This window comes from Panulirus ornatus, chromosome 23, assembly GCF_036320965.1.
Source record: "Panulirus ornatus isolate Po-2019 chromosome 23, ASM3632096v1, whole genome shotgun sequence".
In the NCBI taxonomy this organism is placed as follows: Eukaryota; Metazoa; Arthropoda; class Malacostraca; order Decapoda; family Palinuridae; genus Panulirus; species Panulirus ornatus.
Window position 1 is genome coordinate 4,035,182 of NC_092246.1, and position 13,450 is coordinate 4,048,631.

Consider the following 13,450-nt stretch of genomic DNA (forward strand, 5'->3'; position numbering starts at 1 on the left):
TCATTGCCATAAATTCAAAGCAGTCACATATCCTACCAATAATTCATGTCGAATTGACTACCTACATGTATCTAAAGTATGGTTTTGGAAGATTTATACACTGTGCACACTTTTTTTTTTTTCAGCCACCTCCATTTCTATTCAGCTTCATCTTTTCAGATATTGTTTGAATATTTTCTTTTATACTTGTTCACCATTTCCTACAATAGTGAGGTAATGCCAGGAACAGAAAAGGAGTGGCCTCATTTGCTCCCATCCACTCTCTAGCTGTAAAGTGTAATGCATTAAAAACTAGAGCCCCCTGTTCACAATCAGGCCTCAAGACCTTTCCACGGTTTTCCTTAACGACTTCATGTGTCCTTGTTCAGCCTACTGCCATTTGTATACCACGTTGTTCCAGTTCATCCTATCCCATGTACACATGATAGACCCTGATGTCTCAGATCTGGCACCTTTCACTCTAGCCTTCCACCACCTCCTCAGTTTTCTCTTATCTTTTCCCTCCACGAACAACTTGTATCCTATCTTGTTCATCCTAACCATATGTCCAAACCATTTCAGCACACCCTCTTCAGTTTTGTCATTGGTACTTCTCCTACTTTCACATCTCTCCCTTACCCAATCATATCTTATTCAGTCAACCTTCTTTTCACATCTTGTCCTAAAATATTTCATTTTCACAACATTCGCCATTTTCCATACTCTTTTTTTTTTCCATCCATACACCATCAGCACTGTTATACCATCAACATGTGCCCTCATAGTCAGTGACTTTTCTCTCCACACACTCCACAATGTGCTCAGGACTATTATCTCCCTCATTTGCCCTATGGTTCACTTCAGCACCTATAGTTCCATTGCTGCCATGTCCACTTCTAGTTACCATTCAGATCCACTCAAACTGTCCATCTCTCTCTATTGTTTTATTCACATCTACTCTCAACTTTCTCCTTTCCCACATTCTCCCAAACTCAGACTCCAGTTTTGGAAGTCTCTTACTATAATCTGGCATCAGTAACATCATCAGCAAACAGTAACTAACATCTCCCAGATCTGCCTCTCTCTCCAAAACCCTTGCATTCACCTCCTTCACCACACCATCCTATCCATCAACAGATAAACAGTCCTCGTAGGAGGGTGTTGGAGGTAAATTAGTTGCTTTTTGCAAGTGACATGACTCTCTTACCAGACTCCACAGAGAAACTTGAAAAGCTGTTGAGAGTTTATGGGAAAAAGCTGAAAGTAAATGTGAACAAAAGTAAGGTTATGAGATGCAGTAAGGAGTTGATAAAGGACAGTTTGAGAGCTGGTTTAGACAAAGAGAAGACCTGGAGGAAATTATACTGTAGGTTCTTAGGAGTGGATATGGGGCTGAAAGAGCAATGTAAAGGAAGAGGGGCTAAAGGTCCTGAGTACATAAAGGAACATGGGAAGGAAAGGTCAATAAAGTATCTGTAAGGGCAAAGATAAGTACTTTTTAAACTATAGTAGTCCTGACAGTGATGTCAGAAAACAAATAGGTATGAATGTACTGGATATGAAGTGCCTGTAGACAATATGAGGCGAGAGGCGTGTTGATTGTTTGTTCAGGAGGGCAAGAGGAAGAGTGTGTTGGATTGAAAGCAATGAATTGGTGTGGTGGGAGCCAATACTGTATTCTCTTTATGGAATGAACAGCTGTATATAAAGTGGTCTAGAGATAGTCAGTAGAGCTTGGCTGTGGATGGCAGGCTCTGGTTTTGATTACATATTCCTGATAGGCAGAAACTGAAAGTTTACAAATGAGGTTGTTCAGTTATTCGTGATGTTACCTCACTAATGCAGGAAAAGCAGTTAGTTACACGGAAAATTCTTATTAAAGAAGTGTTTAGGTTAATTCTATATCTCAGACTCCATCACAGGCGAAATGATAATTTTTTATTTAATGTTTTATCAGTATTGTTTAAATTCCACTTTGAAAATTCATTAACCCCTCCATAGGGGGTTTAATTCCACTCTATCCCCAAATGCAAGAAAAGAAAATAATAATGTTGACTACCATCCATAGAGTAAACAATATATGAAGTGTGTTGCTGTATAATACTTGAGATGTGACGAGTTCTATGTGGAAAATATTACTAGTTTTGTTGCAGGATATGTATAAAAGTTTGGAAAATGGATAAGTAAACAGAAGGATGTCTAACACAAGGATTGAAAAGCTATGTTATAATACTTGCCTTTACTTAGCTGCACAAGAAATTACAATGTGTAGCACTACATACTGTAGCTGACTCTTGAATACCATGGTGGTAACAGTAATGTTTGTGAGTGAAATGGACTTAAAGGGAGTCATCATAAGAGGGTAGAGATCTGTACTGTTTAAAGCAATGGTAGTGTCAATACTGCTGCTTTGTAAATTGACTTAACAAGTACAGGAAGGGATCCACAAAGAGAAACATTATGAAACTTAAGTGTTTTTGAGTGTGTTTGGAGGTAAGACATCAAAGTTGGAGTAATTAGTTGAACCTTAACAGACCAGATTATATGAGAAGGAACATTATATATATATATATATATATATATATATATATATATATATATATATATAAGGCATGTGTACGTGTAGGAAGAGAGGAAAGTGATTGGTTCTCAGTGAATGTAGGTTTGTGGCAGGGGTGTGTGATGTCTCCATGGTTGTTTAATTTGTTTATGGATGGGGTTGTTAGGGAGGTAAATGCAAGAGTTTTGGAAAGAGGGGCAAGTATGAAGTCTGTTGGGGATGAGAGAGCTTGGGAAGTGAGTCAGTTGTTGTTCGCTGATGATACAGCGTTGGTGGCTGATTCATGTGAGAAACTGCAGAAGCTGGTGACTGAGTTTGGTAAAGTGTGTGGAAGAAGAAAGTTAAGAGTAAATGTGAATAAGAGCAAGGTTATTAGGTACAGTAGGGTTGAGGGTCAAGTCAATTGGGAGGTGAGTTTGAATGGAGAAAAACTGGAGGAAGTAAAGTGTTTTAGATATCTGGGAGTGGATCTGGCAGCGGATGGAACCATGGAAGCAGAAGTGGATCATAGGATGGGGGAGGGGGCGAAAATTCTGGGAACTTGAAGAATGTGTGGAAGTCGAGAACATTATCTCGGAAAGCAAAAATGGGTATGTTTGAAGGAATAGTGGTTCCAACAATGTTGTATGGTTGCGAGGCGTGGGCTATGGATAGAGTGGTGCGCAGGAGGATGGATGTGCTGGAAATGAGATGTTTGAGGACAATGTGTGGTGTGAGGTGGTTTGATCGAGTAAGTAACGTAAGGGTAAGAGAGATGTGTGGAAATAAAAAGAGCGTGGTTGAGAGAGCAGAAGAGGGTGTTTTGAAATGGTTTGGGCACATGGAGAGAATGAGTGAGGAAAGATTGACCAAGAGGATATATGTGTCGGAGGTGGAGGGAACGAGGAGAAGAGGGAGACCAAATTGGAGGTGGAAAGATGGAGTGAAAAAGATTTTGTGTGATCGGGGCCTGAACATGCAGGAGGGTGAAAGGAGGGCAAGGAATAGAGTGAATTGGAGTGATGTGGTATACTGGGGTTGACGTGCTGTCAGGGGATTGAATCAAGGCATGTGAAGCGTCTGGGGTAAACCATGGAAAGCTGTGTAGGTATGTATATTTGTGTGTGTGGACGTATGTATATACATGTGTATGGGGGTGGGTTGGGCCATTTCTTTCGTCTGTTTCCTTGCGCTACCTCGCAAATGCGGGAGACAGCGACAAAGCAAAAAAAAAAAAAAATATATATATATCTCATTTCTGAAGGAATTTGAACAAAGGTGAATTTTTGTAAGGGTATGATCTGAAGATCCCAGGAGTAAAATTGTGTTGTTATAGCAAGGGTTAGAGGTGAAAAAGGTAAAAGTTTGGTTGCAATATGAACTTCAATAGGATGTCTGATTAGTTGTCTAGGTGGTGAGAACATATTGAGGCCACGAATTCCTCATTACCCCTTTACCAGTTCGGGGATATTAATTCTTTCCTTGTTGTGTTCATCCTTGTCCACTGTAAAGAGAATCTCAATAAGGGAATGACAGTCTTGTGGCAGGTGTAATTTTCAAAAAATGCATCAGAGTTTGTTCATAATATCAAACCAGTAAATGAATCAAAGTTAAATTGTTTTAGTCGAGACAAATTATGAGCCAGATGACCTCAAAAGTTAGGAAATTTGAGGTTCACAAGGCTTCTGGCAGATATGCTTATGTTACAACAGGCATGTAAAGTGAAAACAATAAAATTTTAAATTATAGATAAGAAAAAAAATAGTTGGGTCTGGAATGAGTAAGATGTGTTGTAGAGAAGAGAAAAATATGTTTCAAGGCCATTTATTAAGAGATCTGTGCAAGTTTAACCCTCTCATTGTCAGCCATATTTTCAAGGCATAGATTCCTACCACCCCAAGGTGCCTGAAAGTAGGAGCTATATCCTTAAAACATTTCATGAGGGTTATGTTTTATATGGGAAAAAGAGAGTGTAAAGTACTGTGCTATGCCAAAGGACAAGAATTAAAACCCTTTAGTGTAGGCGAGGAGAAAATTGATGAGTAAATAGCTTATCCAATAACTTGGTGTCTTTGGATGATGCAAATTTTATGAGAGTTATAAGGATCATTCATACAGACAGACATGGACAAGCTCCATTTGTCATAAAATGGACAATGAAATTCAGCCAAAGCAGATGCCAAGGAATGATGATAAATTACAGTGAAATTGAAGTATCTGTAAAAAGCCTTGTCCATCTACGTATTTTCGAAGGTAACGTCACAATTACATTTTAGAATTTTGTCACCATTCACCTCAATAACCATTAGCAGATGTTTGGGCATGGAATTGATGTGGTTCCTGAAGTATTCTAGGTTCATGTTTTGGGTCCATAGGGTCTTGATCTCCTGAATGGGGCAAGGCAGTGATGAGATGTTGCAGGAAGCAACTTCCTAATTGTGTATTGTGATCGCCCAGTGCACCTAAAAATCTCACATGTACCAACATTTTCTTACTTCCATGTGAGAATTCAGGCTTTTTCCTCTTGTAAAAGTATGAGCCAACCATTTTGAAGCATAGATGGAAGAAATGTAGTGCCCTGAAGAGAAATTCCAAAAATGAAGAGTAATGAAAAAATATCCTTCCCTAGAGATAGCCTGAGGCACTGAGGTGGGTTGCTGATGCTCACACTGTTAGAAACACTAGTCTCAGCAACTAGATGAAACTACCTGTATGAGAGCATTAAGAGCCAACACCGTACCCAATATGTTACCAGAAAAACCATATAACAAGGGCTATGAAAGAGGTAGAATTAATGATTCATAATTGCCCTCAGATTCATGGATAAGGTTTTCAAGAAACTATATTCAGTACATATAAGATCCAAATTAATGGTAAGCATATTGGTTGCCCCTACGTGAGGCATATGGAGCTGTTATAATCCAACAGTGGGCATTAAAAATTATACATGAACTATAAGCATTAAAACTGGGATAAAGGAAAGCAACTCTAGATGTACCCACATTAACAAAGTTAGAACCAGGCAAGACATGACATCTTGTACAACCTGATGGTTCTAAAACAGCAATTCTTTGAAAGAAGGAGGTACTGTTTAAGCATTTAAGAAGGCACAACAACAAATTGCACAAAAGTCCAGAAAAATACAAGAAAGTACTCTTATAGCAAAAAGGTAGTACAAATGGAACAAAAGTCAAGAGCAGGTGAATTAACTTAACAGTGGGAAAAAAGAAAAAGTGATAGAATTCAAACATCAAGAGATGGCATGAGGTGTAAAGCTTCCTTCCCATACACACAGGTCAGTCATTTCAAACACATTTACGCAGGCATTTCTAGTCGCAACAGATTTATGAGTGCCTTTTTGTCATGTTTAAATTAAAAAGAAACTAAAACCTGGCTGCTGAATCTTGAAGACTTCACTCATCCAACTCAGAGCAGTCTGTTGCTAACTTTCAAAATGTTCACTGCATTTTATGAAATATTTAACTCACTTCATCAAGTCTTCAAGTGCCTAAAGTTATGAATAATATGCACATGATAATTTTTTGCTTTTATTATTTTTATTTTATTCTTTGTATGTGTATGTAAATGAGGCCATAGTGAGGTAGCACAAGGAAACAGACAAAAGAATGGCCCAACCCACCCACATACACATGTATATACATACACGTCCACCCACACACATATCCATACCTATACATTTCAACGTATACATATATATACATACACAGACATATACATATATTCACATGTACATAATTCACACTTGCTGCCTTTATTCATTTCCGTCGCCACCCCACCACACATGAAATGATAACCTCCTCCCCCTGCATGCGCATGAGGGAGCGCTAGGAAAAGACAACAAAGGCCACATTCATTCACACTCAGTCTCTAGTAGTTATGTATAATGCACTGAAACCACAGCTCCCTTTCCACATCCAAGCCCCACAAAACTTTCCATGGTTTACCCCAGACACTTCACATTCCCTGGTTCAATCCATTGACAGCACGTTGACCCTGGTATACCTCATCGTTCCAAACCACTCTATTCCTTGCACTCCTTTCCCCCTCCTGCATGTTCAGGCCCCGATTGCTCAAAATCTTTTTCACTCCATCCTTCCACCTCCAATTTGGTCTCCCACTTCTCGTTCTCTCCACCTCTGACAGAAATATGCCTTTAAACTTAATTTGGAACTGATTTTTTTGGGATAATGGTAAGTCACTACACAAAAAAGGGAAATATTGATCCTGTATATGGAAGGTGCTTTGAGGTAGGTTAGGCATGTAGAGAAACTATAGAAAGAGCACTTAGGACATGGTAAGATTGCAGAATCATAAAAATGGGTATTAGCACAGATTAATACAGGTAAGTGAATATGCGTACTATATTTATCAGTGTGGTAGACGAACTATAGGATCATCTTGTAGTATATGGGGCAAATTGTGGATATTATACATATGAGAAGACAGCTACATATCTCAGATGCCCTACTGTATATGACTGAAGTTTCCACTATGACCATGTGAGGAAATGAAACTCACAGGGATAAATTATTTGTAGATTTAGGTATTTGGCCTGTCTGCTCATTAAACTAACTAGCTCCAGTTTATATGTGTTTACTCAATTTTTGGAATAATTTTTAATCCTGTACTTCAAGTTTACCTTATGTTAGAACTAAGCATTACCATCCCCTTTTAATTTCCAATAAATTCATTATATTAATTTTTTTCACCAAGAATTTTTTATGTACCTCTAACTTCAACTGCTGTAAATTTTAGGTGCAAGATATATGTAATAGGTACTGTATTAGGGTTTTGTAGTATTGCTTACAGATTTCAGTGAAGTGAGCACATTAAAAGAATGATCAGTAAGTAAAATCTTGGAATATGAAATGAGATTGAAGATATCATTACATAATATCTTCTGGGAAAATGAAATTTGAAAATGTTGGTTTGTTTGCAGATGACCTGCTGCCCCCACCAAGGCCAGAAGAACAGAATCCTCTCGAGATATTTCTGAAGCCAGAAGCTTAAGTTGATTGAAGACTTATAAGTTGGACGAACTTGATTGATGAGGAAAAAGTTATAAATGTCTTGCAGAGATCTGGTGACTGAAGCAGGTAAATGTCTCAATGGGATATAATGAGTCCACTATATCTAGAAATATTTTGACGATACTGCAATTTATTGGTTTTTGCTTTTTGTTTTTCTGTAACTTTCACTCTCATTGTATAGTGGGAGTGATAAGCAGACAATGAAAGGATGTCATATAATTTTTCAGACTGGTGCTGTGATTGCCAGGAATTATAGAAAAGCATTTCTATTTTCTGAGCATATTAAATTAGTTTAAATTCATAATTTGAAATACTTTTAAAAAAGAATTATTGTTACATTTATGCGATGAAATAATAGTAATCCATTGCATAAATCTTATTTGAGCTATATTTTGAAATTGAATCTAAGTCTGATTAAGTCTTGCTGGGGCCAAGTGTAGGTAAATTTCAGGATGTAAAACACTTTCTAGAAGTCCCATTTCTTTTGGCAGGGAATAAACTTGAACCTTTGGAGTTGTAAATGTGCTAATGATGTAAAGTGTAATCCAAGTATTATGGTAAAAGCATTTTTTTTCTCTAAACTAGAACCATATGAAACCATATTTACAGTAATATTGATGATGAACAGGTATAAGAAAAGTAGACACATAACTACTGTACCTTTGAATTTTTTTGTATGTGTGTGTGCATGCACGAGTTGAACGTCATGCAGTGCATGTCAGTTCATCCCTTTACCTGTACTAGTAAAAAAATTGTAACTTTCACTATATGGACAAGAAAAATGGTATCTAGTGTGGTAAACTAGGAGTAAGTTTTTCATACTGAATTATAGATATTGTTAGTTCTCCCTCAGATGGACCTTATGTAATAAGTTCTTTATGCTGGATTTTTTGTTAAGGATATTAAGATACTGTTTTATAATATTTATTTTATATTCTAGGAAAATAACTTCATTGTATATATTAGGTTACAGTTTTAACAAATCTTTTACCTGAGTAGGATGTAAAATTTTAATTTAAATCAAGTAGCACTTTATTGTTGAGGTGCTCATCATTTGACATCTCATCCATGCTAAATATCTGATCAGGTCGATTCAGTACATTACAGATTACTGTGCAGATGGAAACCTGGTTCCAAAATTAAAACCTGTTCTATGTAAATATATGTAATTCAGGGAAGGTTTTACTAAATATTGAGCATGGACGAGGAAAAGGGAGTAAAAAAATTATGGAATAATTTAAGGTTATTCCATAGTCAATAGTAATTTTGAAAATAATACACAATGTGTGATTATTGACAAGAGGAGTAAGACTGTTTACAGTAAGACAAGTGTGAAAAGAAGTGCTGGAAGGAGAGGTACAATTATATGTATATGCAAGTATGACAAGGGTTTTAGAGTGAGTCAGCAGAACCAATGAAGGTTTGTTGAAGGACATGGTTGAGGAAGTTCATTGTGCCTAACTGTGAGTGAAATTGATAGAAAAGTTATAGATTTTGCAAAAGTTTTCAGAAGAATGAGTAAACGAGATTTAAGTGCATTAATTTACCCAAGTTACGAGTGAGTACATTGCAATCTGGAATGTGGCACAGCACAATCTAGCAAGCCATGCACATTGGATGGAAAGATAGTCAGCAGAGTACAAGCTTTAGAGACAAGATTATTATTGAGATGGAAAAGGTGATTCAGAAGTTAATGATAATGATCAAGAAACTCTAGAAGAGTGGTAGATAAAGAAGTGTGATTGACAGACAAAAAATTGACAAGAAAGTGTATTTGGATGAAGATTCTATAGAGTTGTGGTCAGGATCCAAAGTTTGATGAAAACAGTACTGTAATTATAGGAAGAGTGCAGTTATACTTACAATTCAGTTATGATCAAATGAAAACTTTTTTGAAGTTCCTGTCTTGCAGATCTTCCTGTTATCATGGAAATTTAAAAAAAAAATATTAGAATGGCTAAAAACTGAATTAGAAATGTTCATTAGTCAAAGTCACGTGTTGCTTTCACAAAAATTGTATACAAGGCTGCAGAATGAATAGTATAACATCAGCTCAATGCTACCAGGAGAGAGAAATATTTCATCAATCTACTTCTGATCATATCATATATATATATTAATAACAACTGAAAAATCAACATAAATACATTAGTCATTGCATTCATATAGGAAGGTTGTATTTTTTTCTTTACAGCTGTGTTATAAAAAGTAGCTTTTGTTATTGCCTGTCATGAGATGCGCTTAGTTCTATTCACTGCCACCTCTGAGAAAGGCAGTGACAGTTGATTAGTAACCTAAGATAACCAAGTGTGTAGATTTATCTGTAGATAATGTTTTATGAATGTGTGCATCTATGAAACAAGTGTTTAGCAACTATTTCAGTGTTGTGTAGAATGTTATTTCTAGTTGTAGTTTATGACTACTTAAATCCTCTTAACAGCTCAATAATTTCTTCAGTAATGTTCTAAACCATGTCCCTGCAATGCAGGACTTTTTTAAAAAGTAAATCTATTAATTGCATGTTTGCTTTTATCAAAGGGAGCAAATGTGATGTTCATCACAATCCATTTTGTCTTTTCTTACTGCAGCTTGTCAGTCACAAACATGTTTACATTATGAATGGGTCTTTTGTTACTTGAAAGACAAACAATAGACATATTTGAGATAATCCATGTCATCTGGTGTAAAATTTAGTTTGAGTTAATTCTGACCTTTATTTCTCAATGCAACTCTGCATGACGTATGAGAACTATTTCATTTAAATTTTTTCTGTAAATTTTAATGTGTATATACAGAAATTTATTGTAAAGCATTTTTAAAATTAATGAATTAAGATTTTGCAATGGTACACCACATGACACCTTTGAAGTAATAGTAAATATTTTTTTTAGTAAAATTTGGTGTATGCTGAATTTATTTCAAAGCATTTTTAAAACCTAAAATACTTTTTAATGCTGAAAACGCACATTATTAAAGGCCAAGCAACACATCATGAAAATTATTCTTATTGTAAGTAAACTCACTGCAGTCAATAGGTTTTCTTCTCTCAATACTGACTTTAACTTATTTATTTTCAAACAATTTTAATTAAAAGCTGTCAGTTTGTACTTGGAGTATTGCTCAAGTGAATATCATTTAAACATTGTCATGAATTTATTAATCATTATAAATACCAATATTTGTTTTATATGATAATTGTTCCAGTAACTCTACTGGTCTATGGCTCATGTTAGACTTATTGCACTTAGGTGCTTGACTACATTTCAGCTTTCTTATAATTTAAATTATCATGTTTTATAATGGAAATTACCTGGATTTTGGATATCTGTCGAATAGATATTCAATGGAGGAACACTGTAAATTTCTGTTTTTTCAATTGAATATAAAGCTTCAGAAAATATTGAAACAGTGTAATATACAAGTACCTGGGTTATACATATTATGTGATACCCATTCATTTAGTTGTAGTTCTTTATAGTTTAGAGCTGTGCCTATTGTACATTTATAGTAATCTACAGTTTGTGAGAATTATTTTTATGTTTAAGAGAAAAAGGTACATATTTTCTTCGATAATTTACATGTAATCTTGTAGTTTAGTTTATTATAATCTCTAAAACGTATTAAAACTAAGCCATGCATAGCAAGTTTCCTAGCTCTCCTGTTAGACTTTAATTAAAGTTAGCAGGCATTTATTTTTTTCAAAAACATAATAACACTTTCCATAAATCCATTATAAATATTGTACACAGAGGTAATGAATATACTATACATCAACTTCATTTGATGTGCCTGCATTCAGTTCTATAATTTAAAATGTTCATGATAATAAATGATGTAATATCCCCATATCTTTAATTATACCTTACAAGTAATCAAAACCCTTGTACTTTTACCAACTAAATGCTAATAGGCTCCCATAAAATTTACTCATGAATTCACACCCTACTTTTTTTATATTTATTATGCTTTGTCGCTGTCTCCCGCATTAGCAAGGTAGCGCAAGGAAACAGACAAAAGAATGGCCCAACCCACCCACATACACATGTATATACACTAGAGACTGAGTGTGAACGAATGGAGCCTTTGTTGTCTTTTCCTAGCGCTACCTTGCACACATGAGGGGGGAGGGGGTTGTTATCCCATGTGTGGTGAGGTGGTGATGGGAATGAATAAAGTGTACATTGAGATGTATAGGTATGTATATTTGCGTGTGTGGACGTGTATGTATATACATGTGTATGTGGGTGGGTTGGGCCATTCTTTCGTCTTGTTTCCCTGTGGTACCTCGCTAACGCGGGAGACAGCAACAAAGCAAAATAAATAAATACATCTCAATGTATACATATATATATACACACGTACATAATTCATACTGTCTGCCCTTATTCAACCTGTCACCACCCCGCCACACATGAAAACCCCCTCCCCCTACATGTGCGTGAGGTAGCGCTAGGAAAAGACGACAAAGGCCCCATTCGTTCACACTCAATCTCTAGCTGTCATGTATAATGCACCGAAACCACAGCTCCCTTTCCACATCCAGGCCCCACAAAACTTTCCATGGTTTACCCCAGATGCTTCACATGCCCTGGTTCAATCCACTGACAGCACATCGACCCCGATATACCACATCATTCCAATTCACTCTATTCCTTGCACACCTTTCACCCTCCTGCATGTTCAGGCCCTGATCACTCAAAATCTTTTTCACTCCATCTTTCCACCTCCAATTTGGTCTCCCACTTCTCCTCGTTCCCTCCACCTCTGACACATATATCCTCTCTGTCAATCTTTCCTCACTCATTCTCTCCATGTGCCCAAACCATTTCAAAAGACTCTCTTCTACTCTCTCAACCACACTCTTTTTATTACCACACATCTTGATCAAACCACCTCACACCACATATTGTCCTAAACATCTCATTTCCAGCACATCCACCCTCCTCCGCACAACTCTATCTATAGCCCACGCCTTGCAACCATATAACACTGTTGGAACCACTATTCCTTCAAACCTACCCATTTTTGCTTTCCAAGATAACATTCTCGACTTCCACACATTTTTCAACTTCAATAATTTCTCAATTCGCTCCTCCCACTTGCTCTTCTTTACTATAACCTACTACCTTCTCTTCAGCCTTTCCAACCCACAACCATGACATTCCTTCTCCCAATAAGTAAACAAACTTACTCATGAGATACTACACAAAAATATGGCACATAAAACCAACCTTATCTATAAACAGCCAAGTGAGGCATAATTTAGATTGAAGCAGATAAACTGCTTGAAGAGAATACTAAGGAATTTTTTTCTTGGCATATCTCGTGCCAGCTAGCATTCTGAAAGCATTTTGTTTGTACAATTAACTCTTTGTACTGCTTTCTTAAATTTACATATGCTGTCTCCATTCTTTCCATTCACCACTCTTATATTCTAAAAGTATATATTTACATCCTTTTTAACAAGCTCCATAATTTCATGCTATGTCCTCTGGTTGCTCAATCCCTAAAGCTCTCAATAATGCAAGGTATCACTGGGAAAAGATGAGGAACTGGCCTCATTTGCTCTCATCCACTTTCAAGTTGTCATGTATAATGCATTGAAATGGGCTCCCATTCATAATTAGGCCCCCATAGCCTTTTCTGAGAGTTCTCCTAACTTCTTCATATGCCCTGGTTCAGCCCACTGATAGCACATAAAAATTTCATATCTGTATACCATATCACTCCAATTTGCTCTGTCACTTACACACCTCACATCTGAGATTCCAAATCCCCTTTCATTGAACAAGAGCATCACAAAACAATCAACTCTACCCCAAACTAACTCTAACAATCCATGTAAACCAGGGTTCCCACGCCACCGGGAAAACAGGAAAAA

General features: G+C 36.5%; 1 protein-coding gene across 6 annotated transcripts in view; it reads left to right on the forward strand.

Annotated features, from left to right (window-relative positions):
• LOC139756726 (SPARC-related modular calcium-binding protein 1-like) overlaps window positions 1-11,412 on the forward strand; it is a 218,842-nt gene extending 207,430 nt beyond the window's left edge. For 5 of the 6 annotated variants that reach the window (XM_071676427.1, XM_071676429.1, XM_071676428.1 and 2 more), the window contains one exon: window positions 7,479-11,412. Coding sequence is in view for 1 of the 6 variants with exons in the window: in XM_071676430.1 (XP_071532531.1) it covers window positions 7,479-7,549 (71 nt within the window). In the remaining 5 variants the exon portion in view is untranslated. The remainder of the gene's footprint in view (window positions 1-7,478) is intronic. The other variant, XM_071676430.1, reaches the window with a different exon arrangement.
• Window positions 11,413-13,450: the final 2,038 nt, after the last annotated feature.